This window comes from Hyla sarda, chromosome 2, assembly GCF_029499605.1.
Source record: "Hyla sarda isolate aHylSar1 chromosome 2, aHylSar1.hap1, whole genome shotgun sequence".
In the NCBI taxonomy this organism is placed as follows: Eukaryota; Metazoa; Chordata; class Amphibia; order Anura; family Hylidae; genus Hyla; species Hyla sarda.
Window position 1 is genome coordinate 54,642,129 of NC_079190.1, and position 19,428 is coordinate 54,661,556.

The 19,428-nt window shown below is 43.7% G+C and overlaps 1 protein-coding gene across 2 annotated transcripts in view; it reads left to right on the forward strand.

Annotated features, from left to right (window-relative positions):
* Positions 1-19,428, forward strand: part of PAN3 (poly(A) specific ribonuclease subunit PAN3) — a 55,935-nt gene that overhangs the window by 5,719 nt on the left and 30,788 nt on the right. For both annotated transcript variants that reach the window (XM_056561828.1, XM_056561827.1), the window contains exons 2-5: positions 7,188-7,309; positions 11,789-11,855; positions 13,499-13,569; positions 17,753-17,903. In XM_056561828.1, coding sequence (XP_056417803.1) covers positions 7,188-7,309; positions 11,789-11,855; positions 13,499-13,569; positions 17,753-17,903 — 411 coding nt within the window. The remainder of the gene's footprint in view (positions 1-7,187; positions 7,310-11,788; positions 11,856-13,498; positions 13,570-17,752; positions 17,904-19,428) is intronic.

Genomic DNA, 19,428 nt, shown 5'->3' on the forward strand with positions numbered 1-19,428 from the left:
CCTCATTGCAAGTCTATGGGAGGGGGCATGATGGACGTCACGCCCCCTCCCATAGACTTGCATTGAGGGGGTGTGACGTCACGAGGGGCATGGCCGTGACATCATGACCCCCGCATCCAGCGTTCTGAACTAAACATTCTGGACTCTGGGGCAGAGGAGTACCCCGTTTAAGTCCAAAAGGCATGCCAGGGGAAGGGTATAAAGCACTACCAGTAAATCCGTATACCTGCCAGGGGCATAATCTGCAATATAGAAGTTACTTAGTGATACATATAGGAAGGAGTATGTTCTCACACATTGATAACTTAACCCCTTAAGGATCATGTTTTTTTTTTTTGCACTTTTGTTTTTTCCTCCTCACCTTCTAAAAATCATAACTTTCCATTTTCCACCTACAGACCCATATGAGGGCTTGTTTTTGCGCCACCAATTGTACTTTGTAATGACACCAATAATTTTACCACAATCTACGGCAAAACCAGAAAAATATTTGTGGGGCTAAATTTGAAGAAAAAAACAGCATCTTGTAACTTTGGGGGGCTTCCGTTTCTACGCAGTTAGTTATTTTTATTCTGTAGGACCATACAGTTTAAAATTATACCTAACAACATATATCATTTTATTTAGTTTTATTTCTGTAAAAAAAAAAAAAAAAAATTATAACTATGCATGAAAATTTGTATGTTTAAAATGTCCTCTTCTGACCCCTATAACTTTTTTATTTTTCCATATACGGGGCGGTATGAGAGCTCATTTTATGCGCCATGATCTGAAGTTTTCAAATTTTTGTTTTGATGGAACTTTTTTTTATACAGTATAAAAAATTTTCATTGAATATAGTTTTTTTTTTCTCTCCAGTCTATCCTTGGCGCTGTTAAGGCACAGTACTTGTTCATTAGCTACTTTTGTGCGACTTTTAAAGTAGATGTTTAAGTTTTTGACTTGCAGTGCACTTTTTTTCACATTTAGTCATGCAGTGCACCCTTATTTATCATATGCGACTTTTACAAAAAGTTGCAAAAAAATACGCGATCGTCCATTTCTACGGAAAGCAGCATTAAATAGAGAAAATGTCAATACAAACTCTTAATTGGTCCTGCCACCCTTGTGTGCGTGAGGTGTTTCTTTTGGACCTCCATACTTGGATGGCCATTGTGAAGAAGCTGGCATGTCGGACCCGGTAAAGTTAAAAACGAACATTAGCCGAATGTGAACTGAGCTCCTGTGGTCAAGTCTTTCAGCACTTTTCTACTGCTGACCACTGTTACGGGTTATAATTATGTTTGGGATGTTATGATCATGGATTTCTGTAAGAGGTTATACTAATGGTTTGTCATACAGCTAGGGGTTCATGACATTGGTAAGGGGTTGGGAATAGGGATATTAGGATCGCACCCACAGAGCTGACTGCATAGTGACCGAAACCGAGAGCCACACACCTCGGGCTCTCTCCCACCTCCACAGAACGATGCAAAGGAAGCCATGGAAAGAGAGGGTGGGTAGTCTTCTATATGACACTTCTTGGCTGCACCCCAGGAGCTGACACTTATTCATGTTTTCCCCATTTCTGTTGGGTCCGGAGGCCGACGGATGCTTCACTAGGCTCCTCGTTCAATTCAGGGTCTGTGATAACTTCTGCCATGGATTCATTTTCATTCTCCATAGACTCCGGCAGATCACAGGCTGCTGAGGTGGAGGGTCTGGCCTTTTTTATTGACCTGCCGGAGTCCGTCATGTCTCCTGCACCCCACCAGACAGGAGGACTGAAGGATTTCCGGAACACACTAACGTAATGAGGTGGACAGTGCGACAAGATGTCCAAGCTGCAGGACGGCTACAATCTTCAAACATGCAAATATCTGGCAACTTCATCATATACAGTAAAGCTGGCCCTCAGCTACAAGAATCAGCTCAGGGCTGGCCGGTATGGTGCAGTCTCCTGAGTCGGGAGCCCGTGCCATACCCTGTTAACACCCACAAGATGCACGTCCTTGGTCGTTAACCAGTTAAAGGGGGAACTTGAACTCTGAAGTTCAGAACTGTAGTTCCTTCATCTTGCTGCATTTCTCCGTCTGGTGTTCAGTAACAATGGATGCTACACAACTGATGCACATTAACATTGTGGCATCAGTTGCATTGAGGTCTTGGCTGGGTTCATGTGTGTCGGACATGTGTAATCCCAGCCTATGGGGCCATCTCGTTCACATAGAGAATGAATGAGGAGCGAAGTGCGCCGTCGCTCACTTCTGTCCCCACTCGTTCTAGTGAACACTCAGACCTTGGCTGATTTAAAAACGTTTGATATTTCTCTGAAAGATCGAATATATATATATATATATATATATATATATATATATATATATTTTTTTTAATTATTTATTTATTTTTTCTCTTTACATTGGCAGGTACTTTCAGCTTTCTTGTTGCACGTGCTCAGTTACAGCACTAGAGGTTATAGCAGAGTGCACGGTTTGTCTTTAAAATAGCATAGCATGGAACCCATGTGAGAGGATCTACTGTGAGGGGAGCACAATATGAGGGGCACAAGAGGCTGGAGGCTTACCCTATAGCAGCCAGGGAAATACAGGTGAACAGCCTGGAGTAGATGTCAGCAGTGCATGATGGGAACTGTAGTCTGAAGTAGACAAGGCTTCAGCAGCATCTTAAGGTAGAACCCATGGAAATGATAGTGTAACATAAAAGGGAACACTGGGTGTAATGACCCGCTGCCTTAGTTTAAAAGAGTTGTCAAGTGGAAAACAACTTATCTCCCATCTACAGAATAGTGGATAAGTAGCTGATCGTATGGAGTCTGACTGCTCGGACCTCCTGCAATCTTCTGAACAGGAGTGCAGCTTTTTAAGAAGAACATGTGCTGCAGACTGGACATCCTCCGCTCATTTCTATGGGAGTAGAGATTCCCAAGGGCTGTACTGGAACATCTCCGGCGCTCCCATAGAAATGCCGCAGGTCCTCTCAGAGAACTGTAGTCACGTTCATGAAATTGCTGCCGGGGTTCCACTTTTTGAATGACATCCCCCCCCCTGGACTCCCAAACTAGGGTTGTCCACTGAAAGTTATCTCACTGGACAACCCCTTTCAGTTATTTGCCCAAACTCTGGCATACCCCCTTTAAGTGGTTAAAGAAATGTCAGGATTCTTGAATCCTGCCAGATTTCTCTTTCAGTTTAGGATCCACTTCTGGTTGTGGCTTAAAGGAGAACTATTGTTCAGGACAATGTATCCTGTATCCAAAGGAGGATGGGTATTGGATAAAATGTCCTGCATGATAGTTCTCATTTAGGGTGCGTTGACACTTGACTATGTTCTGCTGCAGATTTGATTTTACTTCCCATTGAAGTAAATGGGTAGCAAAATCTGCAGCAACATATGCACGTGAATGTACCCTTAAAGGGGTACTCCAGCCCTAATACATCTTATCCACTATCCAAAGGATAGGGGAGAAGATGTCTGATCGCGGGGGTCCTGCCGTGAGGTCACATGGGGGCAGAGTCGTGACGTTACTATACTCTGGCCCTGTGGTCGGCACCCGGCAGTTTGTGATCTGGCAGTGCGGCGTGCAGCTCAAAGAGGCGGGTGCCGAATGCAAGATTGCTGGGGTCCCCAGCGGCGGGACCCCCGCAGTCAGACATCTTATCCTCTATCCTTTGGATAGGGGATAAGATGTCTTAGGGCTGGAGTACCCCTTTAAGAAGACTTGGCAGAGAGGTGGAGGACACCTACATTCTACTAAGAACAGACTAGTGTGGGAATCGCAGCCTGAAACCAGGTGACAACTCTCACACTTCAGTCCCATCACAACAAATCCAGTTTACAATGCAGTGTGATCATGGCCTTGTTACAGGAACTTGTTTTTCTAAAGTGCTCTTCCAGTTCCCAGAAAAAAAGCATAGAAATATTTTATCACACAGAATTAGTTGCTGTTGGTCACAGATTCTGCGCCCCTTCTGCTTGAGATTAGAGGATTGTACTGTTCAGCAAAAATGCTAATATATATATATTTAACATGGCTTCCCAGTGATGTTGGTACCAGAGCTGATAACAGGATTGTCATGTTGAATACACAGCCTTTCTTTTCCAGTATTCCCTGCACTATGGCTGCTTTCACATCAAATTTTGCCCCTACGGCTGGGAAATTTTGGAACGGAGCGCTCCTGTATCCCTGCTGGACAGGTGCCGAATCTCATTCACTAAAATGAGCCGACCAGAGTCAGTAACTCCAGTCGGCCCATTTTTGCCTCGTATACAGTTTTGTGACCAGACCTAAAACTGTGGTTTGGGGATGGTAAATTTCAGCTCACAATTCTTCTAAAGTGGGGGGGGAACCCAGTTGTATACTAACAGTGGCTCTACAAAAAGCTGGTTACAACTGATCTGGCTTCAGAGACCTCTTGTGGTCAGCTGGTGACAGGACACCGTGGCTGCTGCAGGGATAATGTGGCCATGCACTCTTAATAGCTTGTCTGATAGTTCTCCCCCATACTTGGACTGTTTGCCTTGGTTGAACATTTATATTCTGTCTATGGAGAGCGGAGGGATAAGCTGCTGTCAGAGCACTGGAGGCAGCTCATCACTTCAAGAGCAGCCACGTGAAATTCGTTATACCAGACCAGGGTTTCCCAACCAGGGTGCCTTCAGCTGTTGTGAAACTACAACTCCCGGCATGCTGAGTGTTGCAGTTCCGTAACAGCTGTAGGCACCCTGGTTGGGAAACCCTGTACCAGACCCTTCTGTCACTGATATCTGTTTTGTCTGCCATACACTTTAGACAGTCTGCCAGACCTGCCAAGGTCAGTGGTTTCTGCAGACTTCTGTCTAAATTGTATGAGGCCCTGTTACACACTGGTCATTTCTGGATGGTTGACCATATAACATTTGGACGGGCCAAGTCTGTGCAGTGTTCTCCAGGTTGCGGGTTCTAAGCACCGTTGACTTTTGCCTCGGACATCTGCTGTGATGGGACACATGGAAGGGGCTTTAGTGAGACTGCTTGGCCTGATCACATGTTAAAGGGAAACTCTTCTGTTTTATGGTGCCCAATCCACGAACTGCATGAGGAGGGTGAGATCGGGGAGCACGATCCTGACATGCAGCCATTTACTTTAATACACTCCTGCATGCATGTAAGAATAAACTCTAGTTTATGCACAATGGCTGAGTGGTTGGCGCTGTTACCTTGCAGTGCTGGAATCCTAGGTTCAAGCCCATACAACCAGGGCCACATCTGTATGGGGTTTGTTTTCTCCCACACTCCAAAAACATTGTGATAATCTCTGTACAGCACTGTGGAAAAGTGCTTTTTAAATTAATATGAATAAATTAAATTTTTAAGTGATAACAGAAAGTATTACTTTACTAAGAGAGTAGTGGATGCATGGAATAGTCTTCCTGCAGAAGTGGTCGCTGCAAATACAGTGAAGGAGTTTAACCCCTTTTCGATAATGGACGTATATTTACATCCATTGCTCTCTCCCGTTATGTGAAGCTGGGCACGCTTCATACCCGGTGGGTCCCAGTTGCTATCAGCATCCAGGAACCGTGGCTAATACCGGATGTTGCCCATCAGGCTGATGTCTGGTATTAACTCTTTAGACGCTGTGATCAAAGTTGATTGTGGCTTCTAAAATAGGAGAAAACACATCCCGGCTAGCTCCCAGCAGACTGTTCGAGACCGCCGTGGGGAAATCGCAGCGTCCTGAACAAAAATAAACATGTGGTACCGTAGTCTGCGTAAATGTCCGAACTATAAAAATATACCGTAACCTTAATTAAACCACATGGTCAATGGCGTACATGTAAAAAATAAAAATAAAAATTTGGGGGAATTTTATTTTTGGTCACTTTGTATACCCTAAAAAATGTATAAAAGGTGATCAAAAAGTCCCATCAAAACTGTACCAATGAAAACTTCAGATCACGGCGCAAAAAATAATCCCTCAAACAGCCCCGTATATGAAAGTTTTATAGGGGTCAGAAGAGGACAATTTTAAACATGCTAATCTTCGTACAAATAATAATAATAAAAATAATTAAAAAATGAAAATAAAAAAAAGTATATGTTGGGTTTCAAGATAAGGTGTCATTTTTACGAGAAAATGCACAGTGTACAATCAAAAGTTACAAAATGGCATTTTTTTTTTCAATTTTGTCCCACAAGGATTTTTTTTTGTTTGTTTCACATAGATTTTGTGATGACATGATTAATGTCATTACAAAGTACAATTGGTGGCGCAAAAAAACAAGCCCTCATATGAGTCTGTAGGTGCAAAATTGAAAAGGTTAGGATTTTTAGAATTTGAGGAAAAAACAAAAGTGCAAAAATGAGAACCTGTCGTCCTTAAGGGTTTAAGCAGCATGTATAGGATAGGCATAAGGCCAGGGACTAATTATAGTATTCAGAATATTGGGCAGACTAGATGGGCCGAATGATTTTCTGTTGACACATTCTATGTATGTTTAAAAAAAAACTGCCAGGTAAGAGTCATGAGGGGCGCTCCTCACAGCTGTTTCACGCCTAGCCGGCTTTGAGTGACAAGTCTGTTCCCATCTTTGAGAATGCGCGACTTGGTTCTGGCAGGGTGAAGAGGCCACCTGCCGGGACCCACCCCAGTGACTACTTACCCGGGTCCTGTTGGCTTTTTCAAAACTTTCTCTGAAGCTCCGGAGTGTTTCAGAGTAAATAGTGTAGTGATCGCGTTCCCTACAGCTGTTTCATGCTGCCTGTGGCCTGGCCACCCCAAATCAGGTGACAAGGTCCATTTAATAATCCTTTTCCAATCTTTAATCTAACTCCCAGCATAGTCTGTCACAACCCAGTAGACTTGAAGCCATTCCACAAATGTTCCTCCGTTCTGCGTTCTTCTTTTTGATTAGTTTCCCAAGCAAGGAGAATGGCTGGTAGCAACAATTTAAAGCTTCTTATTCTTCTCATCATTGGGGGAGCCAGAGGTGACACGCTACCAATCATGTGTGTATGACGCTAGTACTAGCACCAAGAAAAGGTTTGCATTAAAATGTGTGTATTTGGGTGACGTGACACTTGTTTCTACAGCTTTTTATTAGTATGTGTAAGATGAGGTGTAATGTTTCTCTGGGAATTTGTTTGATACTTTTTTTTTTTTCTACACCTTTTTGAATAACTATATTGTCTTATTTCTCTCCACCAGTCCCTGTAATAGATGGCGGTCCTTTACCGGACTCCAGTCTTACAGATTCTTACTTCAGCACCAGCTTTATTGGAATGAATGGCTTTGGGAGCCCTGCAGAGGCGAACTACCCACGGATGCAGGTAATAAGAAAAGTCTGTGTAGCTCCTTCCTGCAGCGGTCGTCTTCGTGGTCAATGGGAGATTCGGCAAGACCTGTGCTGAGGAAAAGTTGACCAGTTGCCCATAGCAACCAATCATATTTTTCAGAGGTCTTTTAAAAAAAATTACGCAATCTGGTTGCTATGGGCTACTGTGCAACTTTTCCTCTGCACTAGTATTGATGAATCTCCCAATGTTTTTCCATTGTAATGTTTTCTGTACCCCCGGCATTAGCAGAAGATTAATATCAGGGCAGACAAGTTATAAATTATACAGGGGTTTGTTTTCTGAAGGTCACTACAACAGATGCATACATCTGTGCTGACTGCCTTAAAGGGGTCCTATGGCAGTCACGCCCCCTCCCATAGACTTGCATAGCGGGGGCGGGGCGTGACGTCACGATACTCCGGCATCGTGGTCGGTACCCGGCAGTTTGTGAGCTGGCAGTGCGGTGTGCAGCTCAAAGAGGTGGGTGCTGAATGCAAAACAGCGGGGGTCCCCAGCGGCAGGACTCCCACGGTCGGACATCTTATCCCCTATTTTTTGGATAGGGGATAAGATGTCTTAGGGCCGGAGTACCCCTTTAAAAATTAAAGGGAAACTGTCATCACTGTCACCCGCACTAACCTGTAACTGGCTTGTATTGCTGGTGTCAATGATACTTGCATATCCCCAATCCATGGTCCGTTTTCTTCCTTATTTAGGAGGCAGGCTTGGTGCTCGGGTGGTGGGAGCACTCTGACATTACAGCCACTGCTTCTTCAAGCCTGCCCTCAGCCAGGCCAGGTAAAGAAACCGCACCAGTGACATCAGCGTGCTCCTGAAGCGCAGACTGTGCACCCAGCCTGCTGCCCAAAGAAGGAAGATCATGGGCGAACGGGGCCACGGATTAGGGGTAAGTATCACGATCATCAGGGTCACCCACACTACCAGCCTATACCAACAGATTAGTGCAGGCGACACTGAGGAGTTTCCCTTGAAGCATGTGGCAGAACTTTGTTGGTAAAAGGTCCTTGTTTTTTTATTTCAAAAAATAAATGTGCGCCTTTTTATGGTGGTCATTAAACCCTTTAGGACCGTGCCAATTTTTGTTTTTGAACTTCGTTTTTTTCCTCCTTTTTATTTTTTTATTTTTTCCTTTTTATTAGCAATTTTTTTATCTACGGACCCATATGAGGGCTTGTGTTTATGATGACTTCCTTCATTTTTCTATAACTTATGTTTCGAAATTGAGAACATTTTTGAGATGAAATTGAAGAAAATGCTATTTTTCTTATTTGGGGGGGTCTTTTTCTTTACGCAATTAACTATGCAATCAAGCAAAGATGTTATTCTTTAGGTTGGCACGATTACAACTATACCTATAAACCAAATCTTTTGTATAGTTTCATGTTTACTATAAAAATAATTCTAAGCTTTGTAAGATGTTTTAAATATTTTTTTTTTAAACTTGCATCTTCTGGTCCCTATAATTTTTTATTTTTGTACTTTTCTGTATGAGGGGCACATGTTTGCCGTGATCTGTAGATTTTATAGGTACCATTTTGGTTTGGATCGGACTTCTTAATCTCATTTTACTGGGATATGGTGGGATTAATGCTCTATTTTATAGATTGGTATTTTTTATGTTTACGCCATTCACCGTACGGGATATTATTTTAATAGTTTGGACCATTCTGAAAATGGCGATACCAAATATGTTTATTTTTAAGGTTTACATTTTTACGTGGGGGAAAAAGGGTGTGGGGTTTAACATTTTTATATGGAAGAGGTATTAATGTTTGTGTGTGTGAAACTTTTTTTATTAAAAAAAATTGTGTTTTTTTTTATTTTTTTAAAGTTTTTTTTTGGTGGTGGTTTGTTTAAATCTGCGCTAGAGCCTGCTTCTGCCTGTGTAAAAGGCCCCTTAGACTAGAGCTGCCTAGACTTCATGCAAAACTTTGTACACATATATTATATAGTTGCCTGATAAAGGCTGCTACTGCCGAAACGTTTGAGACGGCGATAATAAAGATTTCAAGTTTTTCATGATCCATGCATGACCTGGCTGGTGCTGTGATTTCTGGACTTGGTGTATCCCAATCCTTGGCTGGCTGGATAACCACTGGCAACAAGGTTTGGTCACTGCAGAGTGGGCTTTCAGTCCAAATGCTCTTAAAGGAGTAGTCTATTGCAAACTATTCCCACTGCACAGGCGGTGTTAAATAAAAAAAACTTCACTCCCCTTTCCCCATTCCTCATAGCGCCGCTACAGCTGATCGGTCCTCCGGTCTGGTCTTCATCACATGGTGCTCAGCCTATCACTGGCTGCAGTGATGTCCCGCCTCAGCCAGTGATAGGCTGAGCACCGTGTGACGATCCGTGCATAGGAATAAGGAAGACTGGACTGGAGGACCGATCAGCTGTAGCGGCGCTCCGGGGAACACAGGAAGGTGAGTTAAGGTTTGTTAAAAAAAAAAAATTCAGCCCGGGCACAACTGAGTGGGAATAGTCTGCAGTAGACTACTCCTTTTAAATGTCGACACTGTATGACGAGACAGATGCCTACCCTGTTCAGTGCTGAACTGGCGAGCAATGCCAGCTGCAGTGATGAAATGATTACCCATGGAGATTCTCCGCATTATCCTGTCCTCTTGTATTTGTCTTTCGAGGGCGACCAGCCTTCATGGGGGACTTGAATGAGTGTTTGATGTTGTAAAGATACAATATTCTAGAAATCAGACTTGGAACGACCAGCTTCTCTTGCTATGGCTGATAGGATCACCCCTTTGGCCTTCATCTGGGCAACCTGCTGCCAGGGGGGGTTTGTCACTTTGGAACTACACACCATATTTGCAAAGTCAGTGGAAAGTTAGGCTGCCAGTTAAGTAGTGTTTGTCATTTCGTTAAGGAAATTAGCACCAGTTGCCAAAGTATGGCTGCATTCACATCTCATTTTTGCAATACGGTTCCTGCATCGTTTTTTTTTTTTTTAAGAACGCATGTCTCAAAACCGGACCGAACCGTGTACAACCGTATAGACCTCTCCACGGTTTTAAACCTTATACGGTTTGAAAACTGATGTCTGGTTGCATACGGTTTAAGTTTTTGGAAAAAAAAAATGGATACGGTTTTAGGTTTGTCCTTAATTAAAGTTCTTCTTGTTCTATTTGTGGGAAGAACTTTCGGCGTGCACTGCGCATGTTCAAACTGCAAAACCGTATTGTGCAAACCGGAAGGAACTGTACGCACATACGGTTCAGTACGGTTCCCATAGACCACCATTTAAAAAAAAAAAAAAAAAAAAAACCCGTATACGGGTTCTATCCAGTTTTTCACCCGACATAAAACCGTAGTAGACTACAGTTTTGGAGACTGGGAAAAAAAACGTATAAAACCGTAAATGATGCAAACTTAAACAACCAGATGCTACGTTTGGCATACAGTTTTCTATGAAATGTCTATACATACGGTTTGCAATACGGTTCCATACGTTTTTTTTTTCCACTGAAACTGGATACGGGAACCGTATTGCTAAAACAAGATGTGAATGCAGCCTACCACCAATAACTTGCAGGTATCTGAAAGTGTTCTCTAATTTTGATCAGTCTTCTTTTTCAATTATCTCATTTTACATTTTTATTCTGTGCTTTAGAAAAATTGTTTATGAAATGAGCTTAATACTGCAATTTTACTCCATGTTAGGATATATTCATAGGACTACACTGTGGGGGAGGTTTATCAAAACCGGTTCAGAGGAAAAGTTGCCAATACCAACCAATCAGATCACTGCTTTCATTTTTAACAAGGCCTCTGCAAAATGAAAGAAGTGATCTGATTGGTTGCTGTATCTATTTGTGTGTGTGTGTGTGTGTGTGTGTGTGTGTGTGTGTGTGTATATTTTTTTCTGTATGTGAATCGTGTCAAGATTTGTGAATAAAGGAAAGCTTATTTTATCCTCCACCTGACGTGCCGGAGCTTCTTGTTGAGAGAGATAGAGAGATAGATATAGATATATGCAAAATCATCGGTAGTTGCAGTATCTTGTAATACCTTTTTTATTGGACTAACAAGATTTTGTAGAGACAGACAAGCTTTCGGGATTCCTCCCTTTATCAAGTCCTAAGCATTTCTGAGCTCACAAGGAGAAAACACACTTATGCTTATGACTTGATAAAGGGAGGAATCCCGAAAGCTTGTCTCTACAAAATCTTGTTAGTCCAATAAAAAAAGATATTACAAGATACTGCAACTACCGATGATTTTGCTTTTTGCATCACTGGACTAATACGGCTACTCCTAACTAATATATATTAGTGTGTGTGTGTATATGTGTATATATATATATGTATATGTATGTATATGTATGTATATATATATATATATATATATATATATATATATATATATATATATATATATATATATATATATATATATATATATATAATTTCTCCTAATTCTGTTTTTGTCTTTTTGTAGCGAATAACAAACAGCAGCAGTTCCCCAAGCCTTCTGAATGACAGTGCCAAGCCATATGCAGGCCATGGTAAGGACTTCTATAGGAGATGTATTCTGCATCACTGAAGTGTTCATGTAAAGCATCATGGTCATTAACATGTCCGGTCAATAAAATGTTTACACCTCACCTGTTTTAAAAGAAAACTGTCACATATTTTCTCCCGCACAATCCACAGGTATTTGTGGATAGTGCGGGAGACTCTGATTAAAACGAGCCCTACCTTGGTCTGATCCGTGCCGCAGTTCGCCCGCAATTGTAGTTTTAATCTCTGTGTATATCCTGCTGTAACTGGCAGAGGCGGGGCTTCTGCGGGCTAACAGACACTGACGTCATCGCCGCTCATGAATATGGTAGGGCTCGTTTTAATCAGCGTATCCCGCACTATCCACCAATACCTGTGGATAGTGCGGGAGAAAATAAGTGACAGTTTTCCTTTTAAAGGAGTAGTCTAGTCCTGAAAAACGTATCCCCTACCCTAAGGATAGGGGATAAGTTTCAGATCGCGGGGGGGTCTAACTGTTGGGGGGGCGAGGCCCCGGCAGCCTGTGGGGAGGGGGCGTGTTGACCACCGCACGAAGCGGCTAGCCGACACTCCCCCTCAATATAACTTTATGGCAGAGCCGGAGCGCTGCCTTCAGCAATCTCCAGCTCTGCCATAGTGCTGTATTGAGGCGGTGTGTCGGCTAGCCGCTTCGTGCGGTGGTCAACACGCCCCTTTCCCGCAGGCTGCCAGGGGGCCCCAGTGGTCGGACCCCCCGCGATCTGAAACTTATCCCCTATACTTAGAATAGGAGAAGTTTTTCAGAACTGGACTACCCCTTTAATTCCTGAGATCCACTGTGATCGCAAGTTACAGCCAGGTATAGTGCATGGCAGCACACGCCTCACTCCCCGCCTGTCACTTAAACCTGACCCTTTCACTGGATAAGTTTATGGAGTGAAAAGGTCGAACATAGCAGGCGGCCGGGGAGTGAAGAGCGCTGCCGCACAACATGTTTAGTGTTTACTAAAATGACAGTTTCCCACAGTACATGCTCTGGAGCTTTAGGATAGTTTACTTTGAGACATATCACGTTTTCAGAATAGTGGCAAAAGATATGTCCTAGAAATTAAACTCCCCCTGATCAGGTACCCATCATGTCTTTAGGGCAGTGTTTCCCAACCAGGGTGCCTCCAGCTGTTGAAAAACTACAACTCCCAGCATGCCCGGACAGCCGAAGGCTGTCCGGGCATGCTGGGAGTTGTAGTTTTGCAACAGCTGGAGGCACCATGGTTGGGAAACACTGCTTTAGGTGAAGTGTTATAATCTTGGGGTCGCCCCTTTAAATGTATAATAGACTTACACGAGGGTAATTTTCTTAGCTGCATGCTTTATCAGCTTCACTTACCCGCCGGTTACATGACCCCACGTTGGTTGCCAAACATTTGGTCAGAACCTTGGAATAAATTTGTGCTCCATTCAGAGCTGAGCAAACTGCTTAGACTTGTTCACACCTAATAACAATGAAAGGAAAATGACTCAAGCGGAAAAAGAGCCATCATTTATTGCCTACTCCGAAGATAACGTTGTTTCAAGTTAATATTGATTCTTTCTCTTCACATATTGAGAACGTTCTCACTTCTATATACAGTTAGTGCTGCGAGATCAATGGTTTTTCTTTTTCTTCTAGACCCTTTAGGTTCTCCAGCTTCCGCTCTCTTTAATGATTTTGCTGGTCTCAGCATTTCTCAGAGACGAAAGGTAAGTGATATGGGAAGTATGTCGGAGATTCTTAAAGGGGTACTCCACTGGGAAACATTTTATTTATTTATTTTTTTTAAATCAACTGGTGCCAGATTTGTATATTACTTCTATTAAAAAATCTTATGCTGTTATAATCAACAGGAAGTTCTTTTCTTTTTGAATTTCCTTTCTGTCTGACCACAGTGTTCTCTGCTGACACCTCTGTCCATTTTAGGAACAGTCCAGAGTACAAGCAAAACCCCATAGCAAACCTATCCTGCTCTGGACAGTTCCTGACCTGTACAGAGGTGTCAGCAGAGAGCACTGTGGTCAGACAGAAAGGAAATTAAAAAAAGAAAAGCACTTCCTGTTGATCATAACAGCTAAGTACTGGAAGGATTATGATTTTTTTTAATAGAAGTAATTTACAAATCTGTTTAACTTTCTGGCACCAGTTGATTAAAAGTTTTCCAGTGGAGTTTTAAGGAGTAAATTACATTTGTGTAGGTTTGTAATACACCTCTGACTACCAAGCAAACAGGTTTTTCAGGACCCTTATCTCTTAGTCAGAGAAGGGAGCATCTATCACTGCATCTCACTTAGGTTAAGCCAGCATGACCGTGACTGCTGAATGTTTCTCAGTGAATTGCTTTAACTTTGCAATACAGTTTTTCTGAAATATGGCAAGATAAACCTTTCATTGTTATTGGTACATCCGATGATTGAAGACCTATAACTTTTTCGACCGGCTAAGTCGCTAATAAAAGTATAGGTGTCTAACAGGACAGGGATCTGCATAGTCTTCATGTAGCCCCAATGGGGAACACAATGTTTAAAATGACAGGTATTACAATAACATTACCTTAAAGGACATCTATAGTGCAAAATAACTTATCCCCTATCCGAAGGATAGGGGATAAGTTATAGATCGCGGGTGGTCCGAGCGCTGGGACCCCCCCGTGATCTTCGGTACGGCTCCGCGGCAATATACAGGAAAGCGGGCATTCCGTCCCCGCATGACGCGGCGGCCGACACGCCCCCTCCATGAATCCCATAGAGATACATGGAGGGGGAGTGTCTGCCGCGACTTTCAGCTGGGGACCAAACTTCACTTCCGGCAGACTGCCGCGGCCCCGTCTAGGAAATCCCAGGGGGCCCCAGCACTCGGACCCCCGGAGATCTATATCTTATCCCCTTTCCTCTGGATAGGGGATAAGTTAGTTTGCGCTGGAGTACTCCTTTAAATCTATAATCCACTGGCGGCGGATAGGCCAACCATGTAAAATTCTGGAAGAGTGAATCTTTACGGATCTGCAATACAGATATTGCATCAGTAGTTCCTAAGCATACCAGTAGTGTACCAGTAATGCTAATGGGCTGTCATCTATTAAAGGAGTTCTGTAGTAAAACATTACTTACCCCTATGTTATAGATCACAGGGGGGGCAACCCCCCCAATTTCCTGAACTAGGAAGCACGGCAGCCTGCTGGAAGGGGGTGTGCTGACCCCCACACAGAACGGCGGCCGACACGCCCCCTCCATATATTCCATAGAGATACATGGAGGGAGTGTGTCGGCCATGGCTTCCTGAGGGGGTTGGAACGCTCTCTTCCGGCAGGCTGCCGGGGCCCTATTCAGCAGATCACAGTCGGACTCGGGGATAAATTATGTTTCACTGCCCTACTCCTTTAAATTGAACAGATGATAGTCACTTAAAAAACCAGATGCAATACTTGTAGATGTAGCCACCACACATCATAGTACCGCAACACTTCATGTCAGGCGATGAGGGGGTAGGTGTGAAGTGCGATTCAGAAGAGTGTGAGTGGGCTGCATACACAGTACTGTGCACATTATCACGCTCTTCATTCCCAGTCTGGCAAATGTACAGTGAGAATACGGTGGCTTCTTGCTTCTGTATGTAGGTACAGTAATGTAGTGTATTGCCAGCCTCTCCTCTCCTGTACGTATTTTCTGTATCAGCAGAACATTGCACCAATAAAAGTACTGCACCTCGGTATGTTTGACAGTAGCTAAACTAGCTAAATCTCTATTGCTTTTTGATGGCCCTCTGCATAGACTTTAATGGACATTTTTTCCATCTTCTAATCCAGGGGTCCTCAAACTTTTTAAACAGGGGGCCAGTTCACGGTCCCTCAGTCCGTTGGAGGGCAACACTATAGTTTAAAAAAAAAAAGTTGTAGTTCCCCCACATTAGGTGCTGTATAGTCCCCCACATTACGTTGGCAATATAGTTCCCCCCCACATAAGGTGCAGTATAGTTCCCCCACATTAGGCTGGCAGTATAGTTCCCTCACAGGCATACAGCCTCCAGCCATACATTATGGCTGGAGGCTGTATGCCTGTGTACTGCCCCATTTCAGTGTTCAGACCACCGCTCCGGCCATAGCAGGACCGGAGGATCGGTGGTCAGAACACCGAAGGGATGCACTGCTGGTAAACACTTACCTACTACCAGCACGCGCGTCCTTGCTTCTTCTCCGCGCTCGGTTGCCATGGGCGCACGCATGGGACGTCAGTGATGTCGCTGCGTGCGCCTGCTCCGGGCGGTCCCCGCGATTTTAAAGTAAACGCGGGCCGCAGGGACTTAGCAGAGGCATCCTTGTGTTCCGAAAGCATCTTTCGGAACACAGGGATGTCCTGAGGCAAAAACACCCAGCGGGCCGGGTAAATGCGCTACGTGGGCCGCATTTTGAGGACCCCTGTTAACAGATGAGAAGTGGGGCATTCTGTGTTTTAAGGAACCGGTCAGCTCCATATCGTGCTCAGATTTGCAGACATGGGCAGATAGCTAATGGGGAGATGAAACAAATGATAGCTGTCCTTTTAGCTGTTGGCTTTTTGAAAGGTTAAAAATATTGTTTTCCTTTTAAACTCAAGTCATAGAGGCCGGGCTGAGCTGTGGCATGCATTCATTTAAAATAAAAAAATAATTTAAAAAATAAAATAATAATAAATAAATTAATACAAAAATTAATAGTAAAAAAATTGTGTAAAAGTAGTAATAGTAATAAATAATAATAAAGTAGTAATAAAATGTTATAATGTAATTTAATAATTTACATTTTTTTTTTTTAAATAATTAATTCTGGTTAGAGCTATAAAAATAGTTGTGGGGTGGGGGGGGGGGGTGTGCGCAGCCAAAGATCACTGTTAGAGATGAGCGAACTTACAGTAAATTCGATTCGTCACAAACTTCTCGGCTCAGCAGTTGATGACTTATCCTGCATAAATTAGTTCAGCTTTCAGGTGCTCCGGTGGCTGGAGACTTTCCTAGGACTGTATCCATCTTTTCCAGCTCACCGGAGCACCTGAAAGCTGAACTAATTTATGCAGGATAAGTCATCAACTGCCGAGCCGAGAAGTTTGTGACGAATCGAATTTACTGTAAGTTCGCTCATTTCTTATCACTGTGTTGCTCTCCTTAATTTGTGCTACATCACACCTAAAGTAAGTGAATTGGGTTGCAATGTGAGGAAGAGGTTGTCCTGTCGCTGCGGCCACTTGTGGGAACAGCACGTCCTCGTTTACGTATATCCGCTGCAATGCAGCATCATTAACAAAGGACAACACCGTAATCTTTGGCCACGTAACGCGTAACCTGGTCACTCTAAGGAAGTGGTATCCAAACAGCGGCCCTCCAGGTGTTGCAAAACTACAACTCCCAGCATGCCTGGACAGCCAACGGCTGTCCGGGCATGCTGGGAGTTGTAGTTTTGCAACATCTGGAGGCCTGCAGTTTGGACACCACTGCTCTAAGGGTATGTGCACACGGTGGAATTTCCATGGCAGATGTTTCCCAATTCCGGGGTCTGCAAAAATATTGCGGCTTTCACTTGGAAATGCGTTGTAGTCTGAGACGGTACATTTCCGAGCGGTCCTAGCGCACACCAGGTCGGACCAATGTGCGGAATGTCGCCCCTGTTTTGTGAACAGACATTCCATACAATTTTTGCCGTGTGAACATGGCCATGCTAAGGCGTAAGATATTAAATTCTTGTTGTCCTGCTTTCCAGGGTTGGTAAAATTGGTGTAGTGTGAATCGGGGTGATGGATGTCATTAAATCTCCTGTATGTTGCCTAGCTTTCCTATCGTCCTGAAAGGTTGTGTTCTCTTTTTTAAGCTTTACAATATGTAATGTGTAAGATGAGTTAGTAATACACGTGTTCTGTTTTTTAGACTCCAAACCCTACTGCCAGTGAGTTTATACCCAAAGGAGGCTCCACATCCAGGTTGAGTAACATGTCCCAGTCCAACATGTCTGCCTTCTCCCAAGCATTGTTCTCCCACCCATCTATGGCAGGTCCTGCTGCAGCCGGTCTCGCTCCAGGTAAGTCTCTACTAGGTTAGACAATAGGGACACTGGGGGAGATTTAAAAAAAGCTGTGTAGGGGAAGAGTGGTGCAATTGTCCATAACAATCAGATCTCTTCTTTCATTTTTCAGAGGCCTTCTTAAAAATGAAAGAAGCTATGTGATTGGTTGTTATGGACAACTGCACCACTCTTCCTCTACCCGGGTTTTGATCTCCCCTTTAATACATAGCCATTTAGTAGCCTCTAGTTTCTTAAATGGACTTCTTACTCCTCTACACTTTATATTAGGGATCGACAGATATCGATTTTTTTTTTTTTATATATATATATATATATTTTTATTTATTTTATTTTTTTTTTTAGGGCCGATACCGATAATCTGTTGCCTTTCAGGCCGATAGCCGATAGCTTATACCGGAATATCGGTATAAGTTATCGACTATTTATCCACAAAGCCTACCCAACCCCCCCACCCCCCCCACCCCCGGCCACGAAGAAGCGGGCGCTTTAAATCAATGAACTGCAGCGGCTTTTGCGGGGCCAGAGACCGCTGCCCGCTTCTCTCCCCCTGCCTGTCCTGGGGTCCTCCTGAGTCCAACCCAGGTAATTATAAAACCGGGGATGGGAGAGGCAATGGGGCAGCGGCGGTCTCTGGCCGGTGCGGTTGCGGGGGGGGGGGTTGGGCGGTGGTCTCGGGGCGGGGCATTATCGGCAAGGTAATTGCCGATACCGATAACGTCCAAAATCGTGAATATCGGCCAAACCGATAATCGGTCGACCCCTACTTTATAGAGCAGTGTTTCCCCAACCGGGGTGCCTCCAGCTGTTGCAAAACTACAACTCCGGCTGTCCGGGCATGCTGGGAGTTGTAGTTTTGCAACAGCTGGAGGCACCCGGTTGGGAAACTCTGTTATAGAGAATAGTAAAAACTCAAAATCTGTGTACCGCTGTTGTTTCCTAGTCACAGGTTTTTGCTTTTCCTTCTGTGTTTTACCTTGTTCTTAGTGTTTGTCATTGACAACTTACTGTTGCCCGCGTTCATCTGTGAGACTGCTGGCTGCTGTCATACATTCGCACGTGTATAAAGGAATTATCTTTCAGTAGAAGACCTGACTAAATGTAATGCAGTAACTATACATTGTGTATTAGGCTAAACATGTGGTGGAAATGCAGCAGAGCAGATAAGCCAATCTCCAGAACCAGCAAAGCAGATGAGATTGTGATCTCAACCACACGTTGTGACAGACAGGACAATCTGTGACCAAGACCAGGATATTTTAAGAGTGTGTTGTCTTCTTGGTGTTAGATTTTTACAAAACGTGGATCGGGTTGAGAGATTACGGTGCTGGTAAAGACCCAGCAGCCATGGTGTACGTTGACACTAGAGTTGAGCAAACTTACAGTAAATTGGCTCGTAGCGAACCTCGCAGCTCGGCTGTTGATTACTTTAGTCTGCATAAATTAGTTCAACTTTCCAAGGGCTCTGGTTGCCTGGAAAAGTCTGGGATTGACAGTCTTAGGTCTGTATCCACCTTTTCCA